The 19,250-nt window shown below is 49.9% G+C and overlaps 10 protein-coding genes across 10 annotated transcripts; 2 read left to right on the top strand and 8 right to left on the bottom strand.

Annotated features, from left to right (window-relative positions):
- Positions 1 to 2,125: 2,125 nt before the first annotated feature.
- On the bottom strand, positions 2,126 to 2,894 carry A1O9_00366 (uncharacterized protein; the record flags this gene model as incomplete). Its single annotated transcript, XM_013409530.1, has 2 exons — positions 2,126 to 2,352; positions 2,420 to 2,894. 2 exons carry the CDS (start codon positions 2,892 to 2,894, stop codon positions 2,126 to 2,128), a joined length of 702 nt encoding a protein of 233 aa, XP_013264984.1.
- Positions 2,895 to 6,125: 3,231 nt separating this feature from the next.
- A1O9_00367 (uncharacterized protein) lies at positions 6,126 to 6,745 on the bottom strand (the record flags this gene model as incomplete). Its single annotated transcript, XM_013409531.1, has 2 exons — positions 6,126 to 6,490; positions 6,547 to 6,745. The coding sequence occupies 2 exons, from the start codon at positions 6,743 to 6,745 to the stop codon at positions 6,126 to 6,128; spliced, it is 564 nt and encodes a 187-aa protein (XP_013264985.1).
- A 33-nt stretch (positions 6,746 to 6,778) lies between these two features.
- Positions 6,779 to 7,690, bottom strand: A1O9_00368 (uncharacterized protein; the record flags this gene model as incomplete). Its single annotated transcript, XM_013409532.1, has 1 exon — positions 6,779 to 7,690. The coding sequence occupies one exon, from the start codon at positions 7,688 to 7,690 to the stop codon at positions 6,779 to 6,781; it is 912 nt and encodes a 303-aa protein (XP_013264986.1).
- Positions 7,691 to 8,535: 845 nt separating this feature from the next.
- On the bottom strand, positions 8,536 to 8,858 carry A1O9_00369 (uncharacterized protein; the record flags this gene model as incomplete). Its single annotated transcript, XM_013409533.1, has 1 exon — positions 8,536 to 8,858. A coding segment is annotated over one exon (321 nt), but the record flags the coding sequence as incomplete, so codon positions are not given.
- Positions 8,859 to 10,489: 1,631 nt separating this feature from the next.
- Positions 10,490 to 11,370, top strand: A1O9_00370 (uncharacterized protein; the record flags this gene model as incomplete). The annotated part of the gene is made up of 2 exons (XM_013409534.1): positions 10,490 to 11,007; positions 11,037 to 11,370. 2 exons carry the CDS (start codon positions 10,490 to 10,492, stop codon positions 11,368 to 11,370), a joined length of 852 nt encoding a protein of 283 aa, XP_013264988.1.
- Positions 11,371 to 14,179: 2,809 nt separating this feature from the next.
- A1O9_00371 (uncharacterized protein) lies at positions 14,180 to 14,537 on the top strand (the record flags this gene model as incomplete). Its single annotated transcript, XM_013409535.1, has 2 exons — positions 14,180 to 14,215; positions 14,400 to 14,537. The coding sequence occupies 2 exons, from the start codon at positions 14,180 to 14,182 to the stop codon at positions 14,535 to 14,537; spliced, it is 174 nt and encodes a 57-aa protein (XP_013264989.1).
- Positions 14,538 to 14,863: 326 nt separating this feature from the next.
- A1O9_00372 (uncharacterized protein) lies at positions 14,864 to 15,535 on the bottom strand (the record flags this gene model as incomplete). Its single annotated transcript, XM_013409536.1, has 1 exon — positions 14,864 to 15,535. The coding sequence occupies one exon, from the start codon at positions 15,533 to 15,535 to the stop codon at positions 14,864 to 14,866; it is 672 nt and encodes a 223-aa protein (XP_013264990.1).
- A 1,160-nt stretch (positions 15,536 to 16,695) lies between these two features.
- A1O9_00373 (uncharacterized protein) lies at positions 16,696 to 17,275 on the bottom strand (the record flags this gene model as incomplete). The annotated part of the gene is made up of 2 exons (XM_013409537.1): positions 16,696 to 16,978; positions 17,223 to 17,275. 2 exons carry the CDS (start codon positions 17,273 to 17,275, stop codon positions 16,696 to 16,698), a joined length of 336 nt encoding a protein of 111 aa, XP_013264991.1.
- A 109-nt stretch (positions 17,276 to 17,384) lies between these two features.
- A1O9_00374 (uncharacterized protein) lies at positions 17,385 to 17,714 on the bottom strand (the record flags this gene model as incomplete). The annotated part of the gene is made up of 1 exon (XM_013409538.1): positions 17,385 to 17,714. The coding sequence occupies one exon, from the start codon at positions 17,712 to 17,714 to the stop codon at positions 17,385 to 17,387; it is 330 nt and encodes a 109-aa protein (XP_013264992.1).
- A 65-nt stretch (positions 17,715 to 17,779) lies between these two features.
- Positions 17,780 to 18,289, bottom strand: A1O9_00375 (uncharacterized protein; the record flags this gene model as incomplete). Its single annotated transcript, XM_013409539.1, has 1 exon — positions 17,780 to 18,289. The coding sequence occupies one exon, from the start codon at positions 18,287 to 18,289 to the stop codon at positions 17,780 to 17,782; it is 510 nt and encodes a 169-aa protein (XP_013264993.1).
- Between the last annotated feature and the right edge of the window lie 961 nt (positions 18,290 to 19,250).

Below are 19,250 nucleotides of genomic sequence, written 5' to 3' on the forward strand. Positions count from 1 at the left end.
TATACGTCGTCGATGTCCATTAATGGCTTTTTCCTGTACGGACGTGTCGAGACCGTATCCTATACTTAAAGTACTCATCAATTTGCTACCACGGATTAGCCGCTCCTCTGAAGAATGACCGCAATTCTGTTCTTACGTCGCAGACCTCCTCCATGACGTAGGCATATAAACTCTTCTCGCCCGATCCTTTATACAACATCCACCATACACCGTAACATATACCCAAGGCGCCTCTCTTTCAGACTTTAGAATCAACGTAGATTCTGTTTAGTGCACGCTCCCTTACCGTGTCCAATTCTTCATCACTCTCGGAATGTTTTCGTCCGTCACCCTTTTCCACAGTTCATTCTTCTACTAATAGTGGTGGCAGATGTGAATCTATTACTAGTAAGGAGGATTGGAAGCTCGGGAGCGGAATTCCTCGAGGAAAGCAAAACGACAAGACTCTCATCATCTAGTCTAGTCCAGACGCCAGAGTTTGGTAGAGACACTAGAATATAGGAGGCGACATGGATTTAGGGGCGCGGAATGAGTCGATTTGATGAAGGACGCACAAAACCCCCTCTGGGACATTGACGGAATCCAGAGACCGTTCCACAGGAGCCTCATGCGCCATGGCCATGGTAGCGCGGGCTCTAGGGGATCCATCGTGTTCGTGAAGTTGGACGGATCCCCTTTATGTTTCCGAAGGTAGACTGTTGCATGGCTGCATGATGCGTGAGCAGGCAGATCTGGAATACGTGACAAAGGGAGAACAGGGCCTCGCAGAGTAGGGGCCGACGCGGGAGAGAACCGGGGTGTGGATCCGATAGGGCGACACTGATCGCCAGATCTGGCGGAAAACTTCCTGCAACCCGCGTTGAGCTTCAATGGATAGACTGAATATGCACGTATGAAAAACTGGGCATGAGCTCTGTATCAAGTGGTAAACCGCTTCCAAATCGTCCGCCACGTGGATCTGGCAAACAATGTACAACTTAAGGCGAGAGGGGTCGACCACATGGTCCTTGGCCTACTTTCAAGTCGAATCCTGCGAACACGACGTATATTATTCCCGGATTTAACCGCCATTGTGGATTGTCGTCGTCCATGCTTGAAAACTTTGGTATCGTGGCCCATAACAGTTGACGGGTGAGACCGGACGGATTTTATCCTTGTGACCTAAGAAGAATGTGCCGAGCTAATGAACTAAGCTGCCATGTCTAGTAAGACATTGCTGACCTAAGACGTGTCAGGAGGTTCCGCTTCGCGCTCAGGCCTTTCATGAGACCTTCTTACTCTACTCGCTGGACCGGAAATAGCTGGCTACTCTCCTGGAGGGTTCGTTGCAGTCCTGTCTTGTGCGCATGTCGGGCTCAATGGGGCAAGCCATCAATATTTCCTGCGTGGTACGATGTACACTCTCCTCTGAATTCCTGCATCCTCCGACATAAGGGCTTTTATACTTGCCAATGGCTCAAAGTGTGGAGAGACTACGTCTATCTGTTTTCTGGCGCTAACATAATGATCAATATCTTCATGACTAACAGTCGCTGATGGTAGACTTTGTACGCAATTGCCGTGATTTTACGGGTTGTGAGTAGCGTTTCTGCAAGAAACCGAAGTAATAGCCAGTCTGGATAAGAACTTTGAGTGAGCATTGGAGAGGAAAGGCAAGAACGGTAGTCACATTGACTCCATAAAAGTGTGAAAGGTATCTCTTGGTTCGTCTCAATATCTATCTGAACCTGATAGACTAATGCGGTCTCTCTGAGGTACGCTGTCATAAATCGTCGTCGTCAGGTGGTCCCTTGAACGCACAGGACCCTTGAAACAACTATTTCTCAAATACTATCTCGAAGCTTATTACACGTTGATTGTACTGAAAATGGTAGACTCAGGTGCACCAAGAGTCCACCAATAACCTCCGCGATGCACCGACATTGAGTAGGCCAAAGACTTGAGCGCATTCAAGCTGAGAGGATTTTCGAATCGGGTTCCGGCCGAAACGAGGACTGTTTCCTTCCTGGATTCGTCCGCTTCTAGGAATAATGATCCGATAAGTCATTAATAGACCTTTGATCTCGAAGAATACCTGGTACTCGAGGTATTTATATGGTCTCCCCTCAGGTGCTGAGTTAATTATCTAGAAAGCGGCGCAATCCTCCTCCGTAAGTTGTACTTTAAGTACGCCGCAGCGACGAATGTCTTTGTTGTGTGGATGATCGATCCAAAGTCCGTCTTCCGACAGGCGATCAGAATAGAAGACCGACTCTTCAAGAACCCAGCCAGAGTCTGTCTTTTCGTCTAAGAATAGACCACGCCAACAACCTTCGGGACCAGGCGCCTCATGATAATGGCCTATTCGCTCACCTATCCTGATCAGAAATCTTGTCACATTAATACAACGCTCCTTGCCATCGTGGGGATCGCGCCGGACCCTCAAGTCTATTGATTCGATCCCCTGGCTTGCTCTCCGCATCCACTTGCACGGCATATCCTCGTTTGATAACCTTTTCAGTTACGAAATGGCTATCCATCATCAATAATATTGCTCCCTGTGCGATGCAAGTTTCAGCGCTCATCCCATTCCTATCCGTCGCTCGGACAGTCACACAGTATGGCCTTGTTGCCGTTTGGTCGTAACTATAGCGCTCGCGAAGCTTTTGCTTGAGATATGGAGAGGCACTGCTCCCTCCCACAAGGAGAATCTCGGCGATCTTAGGTCCTATCCCGTGTAATAGTGGATGTTTTGTGTGGAATCTCTGAAACATTGCATCTAACATGTTCATGACAGGTTTGATAGACGAGTCGAAAGTTTCGGCAACATCTTCTCTTGTCGAGTTCTCGGAGACATCGAAAACCTCGGCGTCGATGAATCGTCTGGAACACTTGCGCGCTTGGGAGCGGATCATGTCGGCGACCTTTGAGGAGGCAATAGAAATACGTTTGAAACATGCTCTTAGTCCTCTGAAATATAACTATACCTTTCCAGCGAAAGGGCAGGCTTTCCAAGGCGAAAAGATGGAGGCTGTATACTCAGAGAATGAAAGCTATCAAGGTGGGCAAGTTCGGCTTTGCCTAAGCCCTCTCATCGAAATCTGGAACGAGGTCATGGCACCTGAATCATATACCATAGTATCTAAAGCAAGAGTTCTTGCTAGTAGAGTGGACTAATGCTTTAATGTACTGGAAGCCCTATGCCCAGCTAGGTATGCAAAGTTACAGAATTGAACACATCACGGGCTTGACTCGTGAGGAATTGTAGCGTTCCCTTACCGCTGAAACGGGCATTCACGTGTTAGTAATGAATGCTTTTACATAGATTTGTTGTCAAAGCCCTTCACGAAGTGTGGTGTACAGCGTGATCGAGTAGATGCACAAGGTGGTGAGAGCCTCCATTGAGGGCACCCGTAAATGGGAGCAACAGACGCTGTCTGTCAATTTCATACAGCATCCCAGAACCACGCACGCCTTGAGTGGCACCCCATTCCTGGGGTGCATTTTTAGAATAAATAAGGATGTGATCGTTCATCATTCCTCATAAATCTTGGGATCTGACTCTAGTAAACTGACCTGTAGACCAGAACTTGCGCTCATCATTCCGTGGCAGGAATATAGGCTCTCCATTCTCCACAGATTCTATCTTCTCACGCATCTAGTCGCTCTGTCGGAGCTCGAGAAGCACCCTCCGAACCTGTCCTGGAGCAACAAGATCAGCGAAGTGAGGCTCCACAGGGCGTTATCTCAATGAAGCTGTAACCCTTAGACGCATACGCGTGACTGAATTGAAAAGCTGTACTGAGACGTTCAGCCACCTCCGCCTGGCATTTTGCTGCTCCCTACTTCCGCACGTCGGTAAATGCCTTGGAGCCAGCTTTACTGCTTACTGTCTGCAATCTTGAGAACCCACTGCTTCCCTCCGCGATACGTCTTTCTCTGTAGAGTAGCTGTCACAGCTCCAGACAGGAAGCACTGTCCACAATGAAAGGTATGGAATTACGGTTTACCCAGTCATAAAGATCCACCCAGTCAACACTGCACTTGTGGTCTAGATCCTCCTATTCACCTGATGCAAGTCCTTAATTTTCAGGACACGATATGCGGGTGGCCCTCTACCCCGATTCACCGTCATTCGAACTAAATCAAGATACTTGAAGTGGCAACTTTGCAGTTATCTCTCCTCCAGGTCACCCGGGTCACAGGCCCATTGGTCTTTAATCGGTCCGAACCCTTGCATTCGAACACGGCCCCTTGCAAATCAATGACTTGAGAGTCTGAGCGGTGTGATGCAATCTCCATACCCTGTACTACCCTTCTAGGCATCTAACTACTCATGGGAATGGAGGATAATATATGCACAGTCCAGCCAGCGCTTTGAGACCAGTGGTTGAACGGACAATGGGAGATCAAACCCGGCCATTCTCGCTATCTTATTACAGATTCAACGCTATCACTCCAGTCATCGTTCTTCCAACAGACCAAGGCTACACACTGAAGCATCCTTCCCCGGCCAGGCTTTCCGTGGAAGCTAGCTTCGGAAAGGCAGAAACGATCGGATCTGAAAGTCGGCACCACGAAGCATTTCCCATCATGGCAAGTGGGGATCCAACCTTGGGGAGGTCCAACGAGAAATCAACCAAGGTGGATAAATGCAAAGGTGAGGCGGCAAGAAGAGTGCTGCTCCACATTATCACAATCTCACAATTCCTGTACTGAATCAAGCTTCTATCATACTTTTCAGATTGTGCCGACGTCAGTAGCTCCGAGTGGCAACGACAAGACCAGATTACAACCGCTGCGCCCATCAGAGATGTGCCACTGCGAGCGGATATGCGGACAGAGGAGCAGAATGCGGAGTCTATTCAAATTGGGGGACGGCACAGCACGAGATTCCGAGCAAGAATCGTGATACAGACATGGACAAGGTGCTTACTGAAGTAGGAGCTCTTTTCAGTCGCCAGCCCCAACATCAGTGATATGCAGCCTACATATGAAATCACAACCACCCATTCCGAGGAAAGTTTGGCAGGCAAAGGAGAAGGAGAGGAGGAAAGAGGATTATAATCACACCTTTGCAGGCAGCATAGCGTCCTGAGGCTCGACAACACTTGCATGATGAGTCTGTGTCCTTCTCGACGTGATATACCCAATTAATTCGATTGTCATCGGTCCCATAAATTAGGCGGCGCTTATATAAATGCTCCAGTAATCCCGTTGGGACTACTTCCACTCGTGACAATGGATCTTTTCGCACCACGCTCGCCTGGATTCGGAGCTCCAACAATGAAATTTAGCCAAACGGAGTTCCCATCGGCCCTGGGGTCGGGAAAAATTAGTACCGCTGGGGATAGTTATTCGAATCCCGGCGACATTGTTATGGGTCCCTCCGCCACCGAACACAGACTCTTAGGCTATAGCTCTAGAAATAGCTTACGGGGCTCCGCATAGCCTGCCTTAGGCGATTTAAAAGTCGGAAGAAGAACATTATTTGAGCTTGTCGCACAGGATGGACGGTCCGGAGGTCGCCATTAAACTGTCGCGGACTATGCCCGGTCCCTGGATAGATCGCCCAAGTTGTGTGGCAATATCTACACTGCAAGTGATATGAAAGTAGAGCGATTTACGACCGGCATCCACGACGCGGCCACAGTGTGGCTTATGCATTGTTACTCGTGACATGGTTATTCCTGATAATCTGTCATATTTGACGAATCGACGTATACTAATACCAACAAAAGTTGTTTCCAACCAGGTCCTTGAGGCGCGTGGAAGCAAGGCTGTGGCAGTAAGTAGATCGAATGTTCATCGGCCCAAAATGAGATAGAGCAAGCCTTAAATATGCTCTTGTCCGGAGGTGGATGAGAGTGTGAGGCCGCTTCATGAAAGAAATGTTGAGGTCAAATCTACGCGTGAGGTAACGACGACGGCCCAGCCTGTAGGATATCAACTCCTGTGCCTCAGAATTGAAGGTCCTTGATGTGGCGAGCGTGTGGGTGGTACTGCTAAGATCGGGCATGATTGTTACAAGGTCATCAAATGGGGCGAGCCCTTTGGTACCTACATCATTGACGTGTAGCAATTATTGCTCAAGACATCCTTGCGATCAACGAAGTTTACCTTTGGCTTGAAAGCCTCTACATTGCCTACAGCTTCGTACTACTTGTCCGGGAATGAGGAACTTCACCAGGTTCGGAGGCACTGCTCTGCCCATCCCAGCCAGAGATCAAATCCTCGACCACTGCTGTCTCGTCCTGACCCCAGACGATATCACCCGTCAGCCTCCACCCCTTATCCCCACTTCCGATCTTCCGCCTGAACACTCTGTAGCTCGGAACGCCGCATATTCCAGTGTCCTTTGCCTCCTTCGTCCTAGCCCTCAGGTTCTGCTTAATCTCTGAGCTATTGGCCTGAATCATGATCCGGTTTGCATCATAGCCAGCTTCGGCAATGACAGAGCGAAGAATGTCGTCTGAAGACATATCTTTATTTTGTTCCCAGCATGCTCTGACTGCGCCGCTGTTAGCCACCCACTTGTCCACTCTAGGTCAGGATTGGGAAACCTACATAGTATGTCAACTAGCCTTGGCTCCACGAGAACAACCCTCAGCACCGTGGGTGTGCGAATAGGAAAGATATCCGCCCAGTAAAAATCGATGTTCTTATCCGGGCGTCCGTTTTGGTGATTAATATCGTTCCACCATCGACACCAGTCCACATGGTCGAGCTGTGTGTACTTGCGCTTGGCTTCGGAAACAGCAGCCATGGGCAAGTTTGGTGCCCCAATTCTAGAGAGCAGTTAGCTTAATTTCACAGCATAGAATTGAAATACATGCTCCCGAAATAAAATCCCTAGCAGGAATGGCTTCATGTCAATCCTTAGCCTTGGCCCAAAGATCCGCTGTAGCCTTGCGAGCTGGGTCCAGCCGAGGAATGCCCAAGGACTACTAAAGTCGTACCAAAATTCCAGCTTCATCTCTTCACCCTCCGGTATCTGCCTTCGGTCTAGTGGAGCATATCGTGGTACTAACGCCTCAAGCACCGGCTCTTGACGTTCCTCCTCCATCGCAAATAGAGCCTTATCCACAAACTGCAGCCGATCTTGACCCCAATACAACCTACCCTCCTCCTGCACCCAGAACGCCGGAACGCCAAAGGCGCCTCTTTGCAGCGCCAAGTCGGTCGTCTCCTCGAGCGCCTTTCTTTGCTCCGTGGCTTCAAACCTTCCGGTCTGGAGCAGATCCAGGAGTCTCGTCTTGGTTCCAGGACCTAAGCCTTGACATTCTTGTACTAAGCTCCCTAGCTCTTTTAAATCGCTTACATCCCGTCCGTCAACCCAGTAGGCCCGATACAAGCTCCCCGTCAACGCAGCCCTCTCTGGACCCTCTAAACAGTAGAGCAAACGCAACGCCTTCGTCGTTTTCAGCGGATGTCTCGGTGGCTGTTTATACTCGACTCCCAGCCGACGAAGCGTCCGTGTGAAGCCAGCGGACGTGACCGCGCGTTTAGTCGCATTGAAAACGTCGGAGGCAGAGCCTGCGGCGCCCTGTGGAGCGGAAGTCGCGCGATAGAGTGCGCCGAGGAGGACAGGGCGGTAATTGATCGCAAGATTGGGATGGCGACGCTGGAAGGCAGGGAGGCGCAGGGACGCTATGTATGCGAAGGGGCATGAGATGTCGTAATGGAAGTCTAGGTGGAGGGCTGGGGCCATGCTGATAGACCTGTGCCGCAAGACCGAGACGAGACGGATGGGGAGGGGAATCGATGGGAACAACGTAGTCGATGCTATGGGAGGAGGTGGGTATACATATTTGCGTTGTCTACAACAGATAGAACTTCGAGTATAGGGATGTCGTGCAGCTCATCCAACCATGAATGAGGATTCACGGAGCCGAAAAAGACCGAGGTTATTCTTCATTGTCAGTATAGCCGATCAAAGAGGGTGGGTTCACAGGTGCTATCCACTGAAGGCTTCCAGAATTGCAAATACGAAGGCTGACGTCCCACTGTCCACAGTGCTCAATGAACTGCGGATAAAGCATACGCTCGCACATTGATTCCTTGAAGCGAGGTACCCCCAGGATGTATCGCAAGAAGTCACTTTTCGCATCAAGAAGGCTGGTTTAGCAAAGATCTAGATGCGGGGTAGCTCTTCTTGTCACGTGCCCGTATACCCCGCACAAGGCTCTAATATCCCTTTTACAGGGTTCGGCGCCTGTGCCGTACTTTCCTTGAGAGCTCCTCTAGCCAACCCAATCTGACAACATCACAGATACATTTCGCCCTCGTGGCCGTATTCAAGGTATGACTAGACACCTGGGTTCTTCACCCGACAGAACCCTGGGGTAACTCGTCAATCTGACCTGAGGTGTGTTAGTGACAGAAAATAATTGGAACCAACTTTGTAGTCGGGTACTTGGCGTACGGATTTCCAAACTCGGTGCCACCATACCTCTCCAGGATAAGTCGGCCAAAGAATTCTGTCCACCTCTTGTAGACGGTTGTCGACGGGGCGGATGTTCCGACGTGAAACTACTCGATCTTGGACATGGATATCCTGTAGCTCTTTTTCTGTGCCAATTCCAGGCGTTGTAGGAAGTGGTCCCAGTACTGTTGCAGGCGGACGTATATGGAGGAACCGACGATGGACTTGATGCTACCCAGGCGGATACATTCACAGACTGCCTCGGGGTCAAAATTTGGCGGTGTGAACTCGACGCAGCCTCACCAAGAATAGTCGGGATGGTGTTCAGCACGAGACCGGTCGCGTGATGTGTCGGCAACATTTGAAGAATCGTGTACCCTTGCCTGATGTCGGTTTTCCAAATTTGCAACAGCGAACGGACCATGATATTGTAGCGTCGAATGGTTACCCCTTTTGCTTGCTCGTGCTTCACGAGGTGAAGATTAAGCAACCGGGTTTATTCAAGCCCCTGACATTGCGCAAAGAAACCTCATTTCTCTCAGCTCCAGCGGCATCCGCGTGGTCAACAGCTCCATTGGCACTGGCCGATACTCTATCACAACACCAGGTTGGCCTCTCAGTTGGTCGGCCAGAGGTTGAAAGGCCAGTGAACACACGAAGGCATGCGCTCGGTTTGTGCTCACAAAAGTGAATGGCTTCGTCCAGTGTGATATGAGGACCTGATCCAGTTAGCATTTTCAATTCTGTTCCCGTTCATCGTCGTCGCTGCATACTCGTCGGTACCGCGATTCCTCCGAGCGCCAAAATCGCAAAATAGGCGACAACAAATTCATAGCCACGCGCCAAAATACGAGTGCGGCCTCTTGATCCGCCTGTAGCATGGAAATGGTCAGTGGGTGTAGCTGTTCGAGAAGTACCATTTCAAAGCAATGACATCGCTGAGTAGCTTCTGGTATGTGACTTCCTGACCCAGATAGCCTTCACTCACGGCCACTGAGTCTTGGTGACAGGCCAGATAGTGCAGCCTGTGAGAGATCACGTCGTGAGGCAAAGTATCTGGATCATCATTGACTTCTACCAAATCTGTGCGATCTATGCTCGACGGATCGAGGTAAGCGTCATGTCGTGCCATGTCTACCAGCGTATATCAAGCGGTTCACCGTCCGAATCGAACGCCCCGACATTTGAAATCCGCTCAATCATATGGCAAGCACTCGTGCCAACCTGAACATGCAGCTCCAAATACAGGTATCGAATACTCTAGTGTTAGCCACTCAGTAAAGCGCGAATGACCTCGAGAGCGCGGATCAACCAACATAGCCAGCGGCCTGGGCAAACCACGGGTCGGATTTGGAATTCGCCGAGGTGTTGAACTACAACAGCGGCAAGTCGATTTAAAGCAGAGACATGCAGCTAAGTTATGTCTACTAAAGCTCCGTCGAAAGACGCAGTTAGCTTTGGGGCGAACTCGGCAAATTACGATAAGTATCTGTTTGAGTTGCGCGGTCGTCGAAGATGTTCGCACAGTTTGACTGCACCTTAATGTTGAATACTCAAGCCTCTTTGTCATTGCCTCCTTCCGATTATTCCACGCGTCGTAGGCTGCGAGGAGCAATCGCTCTGATGTGCCTGACGCAACCCAAGGGTCGAATCTACATGGGTAGTCTAAGGCTGATCAAGGTTCGAAATGATATTATGATCAAAAGCCCGATCCCGGCTTAGGGACGAAAGCATGAAGGACCCGCCTCTCTTCGGCTTACTGGATTTTTATGAATGACTCATAGATCTCATACACAAGATCAATTGTGCACGAGACTGCAAATACGGAACAGTACGGGGTGAATTTTCCGTTGGAAGTTCAAAGAAACTGAATCGCGGCCTCCGGGTCATTATAGTATACACGTTACAGCATCCGCCAGGGACGCTTGGATTGTTGTCGAGCATATTCAGCCACTGCAGAAGATTCAAATCCCAATCTCAGAACTTAGACACGCCGAAACCCTAATCAAGGTCACTCATTCAGGCGTTCTTCACACTGATCTGCACTTTTGGGAAGGCTATTATGACCTGGGAGGAGGCCAAAGAATGACGGTCGCGGATCGTGGTGTCAAGCTACCGCGAGCTATGGGACATGAGGTTCTAGGCACGATAGCGAAGCTGGGTCCGGATGCTCACGGTCTGGTACTGGGCGATCGTCGCATCGTTTTTCCCTGGCTTGGATATGGCGACTACAGACTATGCGGGGCAGGCGACGGGAATCTGTGCGACCGTCCTCAAAGTGCGGGTATCTTCCGTGATGGAGGAATGGCCAGCTTTGTCGTCGTCAGGGATGCTCGATATTTGGTCGACCCCGGCGCCCTCGACTTTGCTGTCGCCTGCAGCTATGGTTGCTCTGGTACTACGGCGCTCAACGCCATCCGCAAGCTAAGCCCATCGATCCCCGCCCAGTCTGTTGTAGTCATCGGTGGTCTCGGCCTTGCCGCAATTTCAATTCTCCGGGCCTTGCCTCACACCAATATCTTCTGTATCGACATCAAGGCCGAGGGTTCGCAAGCTGCCACCGAGGCGAGAGTAATGGCCGCCTTGATGGGGGGGCAAAAAACGTGCGCGAACAACGATTTTCCGTGACCAGGGAACCGGTTTCTTCAACTGTCGACTGCGTCAACAACTCCAAGACGGCGGTACTCTCATTCTGCATTCTGGTGAAAGGAGGGAAGATGGTTGAGGTTGGATTGCTGGGTGGACTACTCAATCTCTCACTCGTTGGTCTTGTTGCGCGGGCGGCCACCATCATGGGCCGCAACACGGGAACCATCCAAGATCTGGAGGTACTTGTTCAGCTCGCAAACAAAAGGGCTCTAGCACCCATGCCAATTGCCACAATGCCGCGAGCACACACCCAAGAAGCTTTGATGCCACTGCGAGAGAGAAAGGTCATGGGGAGATTGGTTTTGGTACAAGGGTAAGAGTCCCTATATCTGTCACTTTCGAGTCACGCGTCACTAGGTCTCGAACGTCTCGCAGGTTGGCAAGGTTTTTTGTGCTGCGTGAGTATATTTGGACGGCAGGCCAATAGTGTTAAAAATGATGCACAAGTGACTATATGTGTCTCTTCACTGAAGTAATAAACGGTTCATCTATTAGTACCTGAAAGATGAGTCCGTTGATCAAGGATATGAAAAATGCCTAGACGTATCTTCTGAACTCACGATGTAGCAGTGCTGTAGGCATTTGCCTATTCATTATTGGATATTTCTCAAGACAGGTGGTCGTAGGATGAGTCCCGTCATACATATAGTCGCCCTGGGTATTCTCCTAACAAAGATTCTCACCCTTACTTCACCTGTTGAAAACCTCCGTGAAGATAAATGAGGGCATCCTATTTGCCCCAAGTTGTCCAAAAACTCGGGGGTAGACAGCGCGACAGCATCTATAGTTCTATGCCATAAGTCTCCGTACGACCCCTTGTGCTTGGCAACCCCGCGATCCTACCCACCTCATAGAAATTAGTACTGTACGCCTAGGATTTAGCGGAATTAAGTGATATTTAGCTCATTCTATTGCCAAAGAGTAGGCCTATCTAATGAGACTAATGAGGCACCGCTTTCTGATACGCTAAAAGCGTGTATACCACCCTTCCGCCTAAATTACCGTATTCACTCGAGTTGTCATAGACCTTATTAGTGAGTCGATTTTATCCTGGTCTAGAGCACGCCAGCACTCACGAATTGCATCCTTGAATGCCTCGATAGCGAATGCACTAGATCCAGTGCCTAGTAGGTGAGGATATCGCTCTAATATCATCTACTTTAGCATCGCCTAGACGTGCTCAATTGGGTTAAGATCTAGTGAGTACGGCGGCCACTCAAGTAGAGATATCTTATGCTCTTTTAGCCAGGACTCGATAAAACCTGCTCTGTAAATAGGCGCGTTATCCTGCATAAATAGCGTAGTCTGAAACTACTCTTCCGAGAGCTCCTGCTCTAGGCATTTTAGGTAGGACTTTGCTGTATATCCGTTTTTGCGTGAGGTCTCGTCTCGCTCCATTATAACGATATCTGAGCGTCCGCCAATCCAGATAGCGCCCCAAATCATGATAGAAATGTCTTTTCCTTTGGTTTGAGGGTCTATCATATTCCTATTCTACTTCTGATTAGGCGTACGAAAGACCTAAACTCGCGCTACGCCTACGCCTCTTTCAAGAGAGCATTCATCACTAAAAATAATCTGCTCCCCGTCTACTTCATTATAATCCTTATATTTAGTGACGAAATATAGTCTCTACTGAGCATGAACCTCAAGTAAAAGAGGCCTTTTAGCTACTAGCCACTTGCGTATTCCTTCTTTTACAAGGATCCGCTGAATAGTCCTTTGCTTGAATACTCCTCCCATTTCGATAACTAATTTGCGGTACGTTATCTTTGGGTTATGACGAGCTATACGGAGGAGCTTTCGTCTATCTCTATCGCCGTACGTAATAGGGCGTCCAGGGCGTGGTTAGGAGGCATTTATAGAACGCATAATAACTGTATCGATAGTATATTGTACTGTAGACTTGGGTAATTCATAGGTCTTGGCGATATCGCCTAGGGAGGCACCAACTTCATATGCACCTTAGATTTTCGCGCGTAATTGAGGAGTTAACTCATGATTGTACCTCCTATTGCCGTCGATTTCGCCTAGTATGCGGCGTGGAGTGGCCATCAGAGGTATGAAGAAAAAGAATACCTAGGACGCGTTACGCTTGACACGTTAAAACGCGCCAAGAGTACGGAGACTTATGACATAGTTCTGTAAGATCGCAAGACGAAACCAGTGGTCTAATTCAAGAAATATTTCAACTTCATATGTAGGTTGAGCCGGATTTGCCGAGTTTTCTTGTGCAGAAGAAGGCCGCTCGCAGGCTATGGATCGGGTTTGGCCGAGGTGCGGTCGTGGAAGAGGGAAGAATTCTAGCCACATGACAGAGGCAGGATTACGCTGTAAGTGTCATGCGAGGTAAAGCTTTGGTACTTTGGCCAGGGTCTAACTTTGACAATCCGCCATTAGGGGCCTTAAGTCATTCGCCAACACCGTAGACGTATTCGTTAGGAGAAGTACCAAGACTTTGCCATGGGGTGGATCCTGCGACGGGCGAGAGGCTCTGGGAGAACCCCATTGCCACTCCCGAGGACCTCCATGATGCTATTCGTGTAGCTCGTCGTGCCCTCGAGTCGTGGTCGGTCTTGCCATTCCAAGAGCGAAGGGTGCTTCGCGCCGAATTGCCAACTCTATGAACAACACCTGTAGTTCTTTGACGATCTCATCAGGATATTCTGGAAGACTAGTGGGTATCGCGAGCACAGGCTGTTCCACTCCTCTGTTCCAAGGCAGGCCTGATAAGACACCTATTCTGACCAGGAATCGGTTTGACAGAAGAACAACGACGAACTTCTCTCGGGATCTAATTTCTACATGCACCATGGTCTGCTGATTCAGTTTCTGAAAGACAGGGTCGCCACCCGACGTTGATTAATGGGCCTGAGTTTGCCCGAGAAACAATCGATGGTGGTCAGCGCATGACTATCTAGTCTATGAACCGTGTTGCTCACTATTAAGGCCATTCGCTCCTTACTCGCTTCTTAAGCTTGTCGAACTGGCGCACCAAGTTCTGCCTCCCGAGGTCTTGCTGATTCTGGGAGGAGACGACTCTTTGGCTCGTGGACAACCAGAGATCCCGACATCCAATAGATACTTCACTGGGTCAATTGCGACAGGAAAGAAATTCATGCAAGCATGTTCGAAGGCGCTGAAACGGGTGACATTCAAGCTGTAGGTTGATATCAATGCATTTTGATGGGGACGCTTCTCAGCTACGACATATGAGAGTCGGGGAAAAGACGCTTGTATCCTTTGCCCGGCCGTTGATGTTGCGAATTCGGGCAAGGTGAGCATGGACTAAGACCGGTCGACCACAGGGGCTCGAAGATATTGTGCGACTGGTGATGTGCTCCAGGTCTGTACAGCAACAAAACGAACCTTCTTCCACGAATACGTCTATGCCGAGTCTTTACAGGCGATGGTTCGGCACACTCAAACAATGAAAACTGGCTCCAGTATCATTGATAAAGATGTGAAGCTAGGCCCCGTGTAGAACGAACTGTAGTTCTTCAAATTTCAGTAATATTTCGACGATTGCTCCACATCTGTAACATAGTCTAAAGACTCATCGAAGGCTGTAACGATGGATTCCTCACTTATTTAATAGCGACTTGCTAAAGCTAGAGGAGACCTTGGCACGATGGGCTGCCCGATGGATATCGGACCGAGATACAACTCATTACTCTAATAGGCAATTTGCCGAGCCGCGGCGAACTTACTTTGCCAACTACCTATGGATAGGACAGCCTAATCGCCTGTAGATCCAAGTCAGGAGCGACCACATTGGCTCCATTGGTTAGTTCACGCTAATACTCAATCTTATTCGGCAACCATTTCAAGGATCTCAAGAACGTTTTTCTTACGACCCAAGAGAACGGGATTCGTTTTGGCACACATATCCGAGAGAGTGTACTCGGCGTCCAAGTCGAACACATCACGCCCAATTTCCAGCTCTTTCAGGGTCCGGGGAAGCTCCATCGCTCGGATTAGTAATTCCAGGAGCTCCGCAAGGCTTTCCTTTCCGTCCTGCGCGAGGTCCGTGAGTTCAGGGTACGAAAGCAACTCCCGAGCCAGACGCTGTTGTCGCTGGACATTAGCGGCTCCGGAGGCATTGAACACACAAGCTGCAGGAAGCAGAATGCAACTTGTCTCTCCATGAGACACGCCCAGTGGCCCGAGCTGGTGACCGATGGCGCCGAAATCGCTCGGGTCCCGTTTATATTTCAAAAGCGCGGGGACCAACAATTTCAATCCTGCGACAGCGGCACGGTCGCCCGTTTCATTAGATTGCAGCGAGTATGCTGTCTCCACACAGTGATCAATAGCCCGGACACTGGTTCCCAGTAACAGACGGCTGGGTGTGTATGCAGTAATTCCCGGGTCCAGGACAACGATCCCCGGATCTCTGGACCGGAGGCGTAAACACCGCATTTGCTTGTCCAAGGTGAAGTGCGGGGGATTCGGACCCTGCATTCGCTGCGAAAGATGCATACTCTACTCGTCCCCCGGCAAGGTCGTCGGCACGGCAATGTGTTTAATAGTTGGTAATCGGAGACTCGGGTAGCTGGAAGACTGGCGATCCGTGAGCTTCTCCAAGGTGCTTTCGGAGTGCACGTCGTTGGCCAAAGCCCAAACAATGGCTTTCGCGGCGTCAGTCAAGCTTCCTGCACTGGCGGCGATGATGCAGCCGAGATCCAGTGCTTGGGCATCATTGACAATCTCGAGGACTTCGGAACAATATGTATGGGCCTCATGCTCACCCAGGTGCCGATGGTTTTGCTGCCTAGAGCTTTTCGGAAACGGTCGGGAATTTCCCGCCAGCGAAGTGGATAGCAACAGATACAACCTCTTACTTTTGAAAGTGGACTCGACATGGAAGCGACATGCTTCGGGATATGAAAGCCCCGAACTAATGATTGGGGCAGCCTGTCCTTCGAAGAACGGTTTGTGCGTCGGCTCTGCTGGTGACGGCGTCTTCAGGGATTCGCGGTTGGCGAAAAACACCTTCCGCTAATTGTGACATGATAGTGAGAATGGAACTTTTTAGAAGTCCGGACCATGGCAGAAGAATAGTTATATTGACTCAACCCTCAGCACGCGCATCGGCCCAGATTGTTCAAAGCCTCGGTGCATTAGGAGCCTAGTACTGTTAGGTATTCATCGTTCTCGGGACAAGGCGGGCCAGCGAAATCAGGGCAATGGCCAGCTCCACCGCACGCAGCGTTGGCAGATATACCATTTTGGGAGGGTTTTCAAAGTTTCAACCAAGATTATATTCCTTGTCTCTAGGGAGTGCTCGACTGGTGATTGGGGCGAGTGGTGCGTCATCGTGTGCATGATTAATATCCAATCTTTTGGTTGCAGCCCCTTGAAGTTGTATGTACAAAATAGCGTGGATTTCGCCCCGATTCAATCCTGGAGCGTTGCTACTACCTTTATCATAATCTACTACGTCAATTTGCTATTCAATGGCCGCCCAGGAGAACTTGACTACACCTTTTGGGCTCTTTTCGACGAAAGACAGCGCACGGGATCGACCACAGATTTCGTCTTATGGACAGCAGGGACATGCTCGATTGACAAACAACAACATCAATCTAGGAGTCCATCATAGATCCTCGTAGATTCTCGTAGCTCACAGAATCGCCAGCTCAGAGGGTATAGCGAAACCATTCCAAGCCCTCGATGACCATCTTGCCTTCGTTGGGCTTCTTGTTGCACCACGCGAAATAACCGGCAATGGATGCCGTGATTACAACGATCAAAACATCGCAGATCATACAAGTGATGAGCCCAGGCAGGTAGGTCGGCGAATCTTGACCACGGAACACCGTGCCGCCCATGATCCCTCCACATCCTGCGAAGAAGACATTCAAGGCCGAGACAAAGGCCCGCTTCCACTGCCCACGCACATTGTTGGCTTGCCAGGTCAAACTGGCCGGCACATTAGCGTTAGCGCCGATGGCGACGAGGAAAGCGCCAAGCTACCTTATCCCAACGATCTTGCTCCAATCTAACAGGCCGCACCCTATCAAGGCCATGAATCCGTTGACAAGGATCAACGGGTAGCTAAGCCTCCATTGGTCGCTGTATTATGCGAATGCCATGATTACAATGATTGCGGCGATCTGAGGAGGCGCGGTCAAGCATAGTGCCTGGGCCACGTTGAATCTCATACTGTACCTCAGAATGATGGGCAGCCAGAGGATATGCGGGACCCACAGACACCATGGCAATGAAGGGAAAGCCCCACAACTTGACATCCAACGCATTCCTCATACAGCCTTTGACTGTGAATCTAAGAAGTCATGTCAGCACACTAGAACGCCAAAAGTCGCGGTCAGAGTCCTCGATCTTGCTCCTCCAATGTCACATCCTCCCGGTCTTTCTTCACTCGGGAAACCATTAATTGAATCTCACGCTGAGTGAGGAAGGTCATACAATAGTCCTGGTTCAGGGTCATCTCTGGAGAATCCACGGTGAGGGCATACGCCGCCGCGGTTATCACCACCGTCAAAATGCCTTGCATAATGAAGATCCAACGCCATCCAGTCAGTCCCCCCTCGGTACAGCTGGGAGTGTCTGAATCATTGGGTATCGGACCGTAGTGCAATTCTAGCCATGTTGGCCCAGAGCCCAGGCCGTTCATCTGAGCAAAGCCGTAGGACATGATCCCGGAGAAAGCCGATGCCAGGATGCCTATGCCGTCGAAGAGGGAGTTCCGATATTGGAGGCTCATGCCCCACCTACTATCAAGGCATCAGATAAACGCAGCGGGGCATTAATCCTCCTTCCAGTAAGCCCCAGGACCACTCGGAGAGGGAGGAGCTGGTAACAATGTTGTACACAGCCGAATCCCAGCAGAAGTGTGCCCCAGAGCAACACAGTGGTAAGAACAAAGGTGCGCGGGCCGATCTTGCGGCAGACTGCCACAGCGATTGGTTGGACAGTCACACAGGTGATGAAGAATAGTAGGACGATCAAGTTGTATTGGTTGCCGATAAGGTAGAGATCGTTAATCATGCCGGTGATGGCTGCGTTGCCCAGATTGTTGCGATCCAAGAGGCTGACACAATAACAAAGGCCCAAGATCACCACCAGCTGCAGGCCCACCTTTCGTTTCAGCGCTCTGGCTTCGTTCTCCGAAAAAGAGTTGATGATGGCATCCCATGTCGACGCAATAGGCAAGGATTTCACCCCGAATTCAATCTGTTGCTCCTCGGCGCCGCTTCGGCCTTTCTGCATGTTTAGCGTGGACGGCTCTTGAACAATGTGAATGCGGCAATTGTTTTGACAAAAGTTGGGCGACATGAGCAAGCCCTTTCAGCAAACTACTAATTAGATAGATCATTCTTTCGCTCTGGGGAATACATGTCAAGCTATATGTCCTGGCTCCCAAGTTCTGTCAAACTTTCTGTCGGTCATAAAAGCAAATCCAACACAAACATTAATAAATTGGTCGACACCGCGGTAGTCACTGATTTTTGGTAAAACACCTCGGGGATGGGTTGAGTTGCTCTGGGCATATTTTGTGAGTATTTTGGCCCAGGTGGATTCATCCTCCAATGAGAATCGCGCAGGAGACTCTAAATAGCACTCCATATTAAAAGCAGTAGAGTAGAGACCACAGCAATCAGAATCCATCTCGCAATGCAGCAGCTCTGAGTTTGCGAGACTGAGAACCCCATGCGGCACACAAGCACGCAACCTTTCCCACGAACACGACTTGATGATGTGGGCCCATTGAAACCTTGGTTGCAAGGTACTAAACATTTAGAGTTAATGACATTGTGTGGTTATGTAGTAGCTTGCTTATAAGCCTAATCCCTTATTGAGATCCGAACAACCTTTCTTGAGCGAATGCCCTTGTATCTGGATGCATTTCCATGGCCCAAATGTGCTACTTGGACGGCTTAAATGACGAGGCTGCTGGATGTGTGACCGGCAATGAACCGCTAATCCGACATTTACCACGCCAGCAATCAATCTACACATTCAGTGCTTCCCCATCATGGAAATGCCGAGGTGATCTTCAACCTAGCCCAGCTCAGAACACTTAGGCGGGAAATTTGACCTCGGAGAAATTGTTCCGTTTAGACAGCGCAAGAGCTCTCAGGTTATAGGTGTTGGTCGGCCCACACAGAGACTGATAGCGTTGTAAACCACCTGGCCTTCATGAGACGTATTTCACTTTTGACCGCCACAA

Source organism: Exophiala aquamarina (assembly GCF_000709125.1).
Source record: "Exophiala aquamarina CBS 119918 chromosome Unknown aczIA-supercont1.1, whole genome shotgun sequence".
Taxonomy (NCBI): domain Eukaryota; kingdom Fungi; phylum Ascomycota; class Eurotiomycetes; order Chaetothyriales; family Herpotrichiellaceae; genus Exophiala; species Exophiala aquamarina.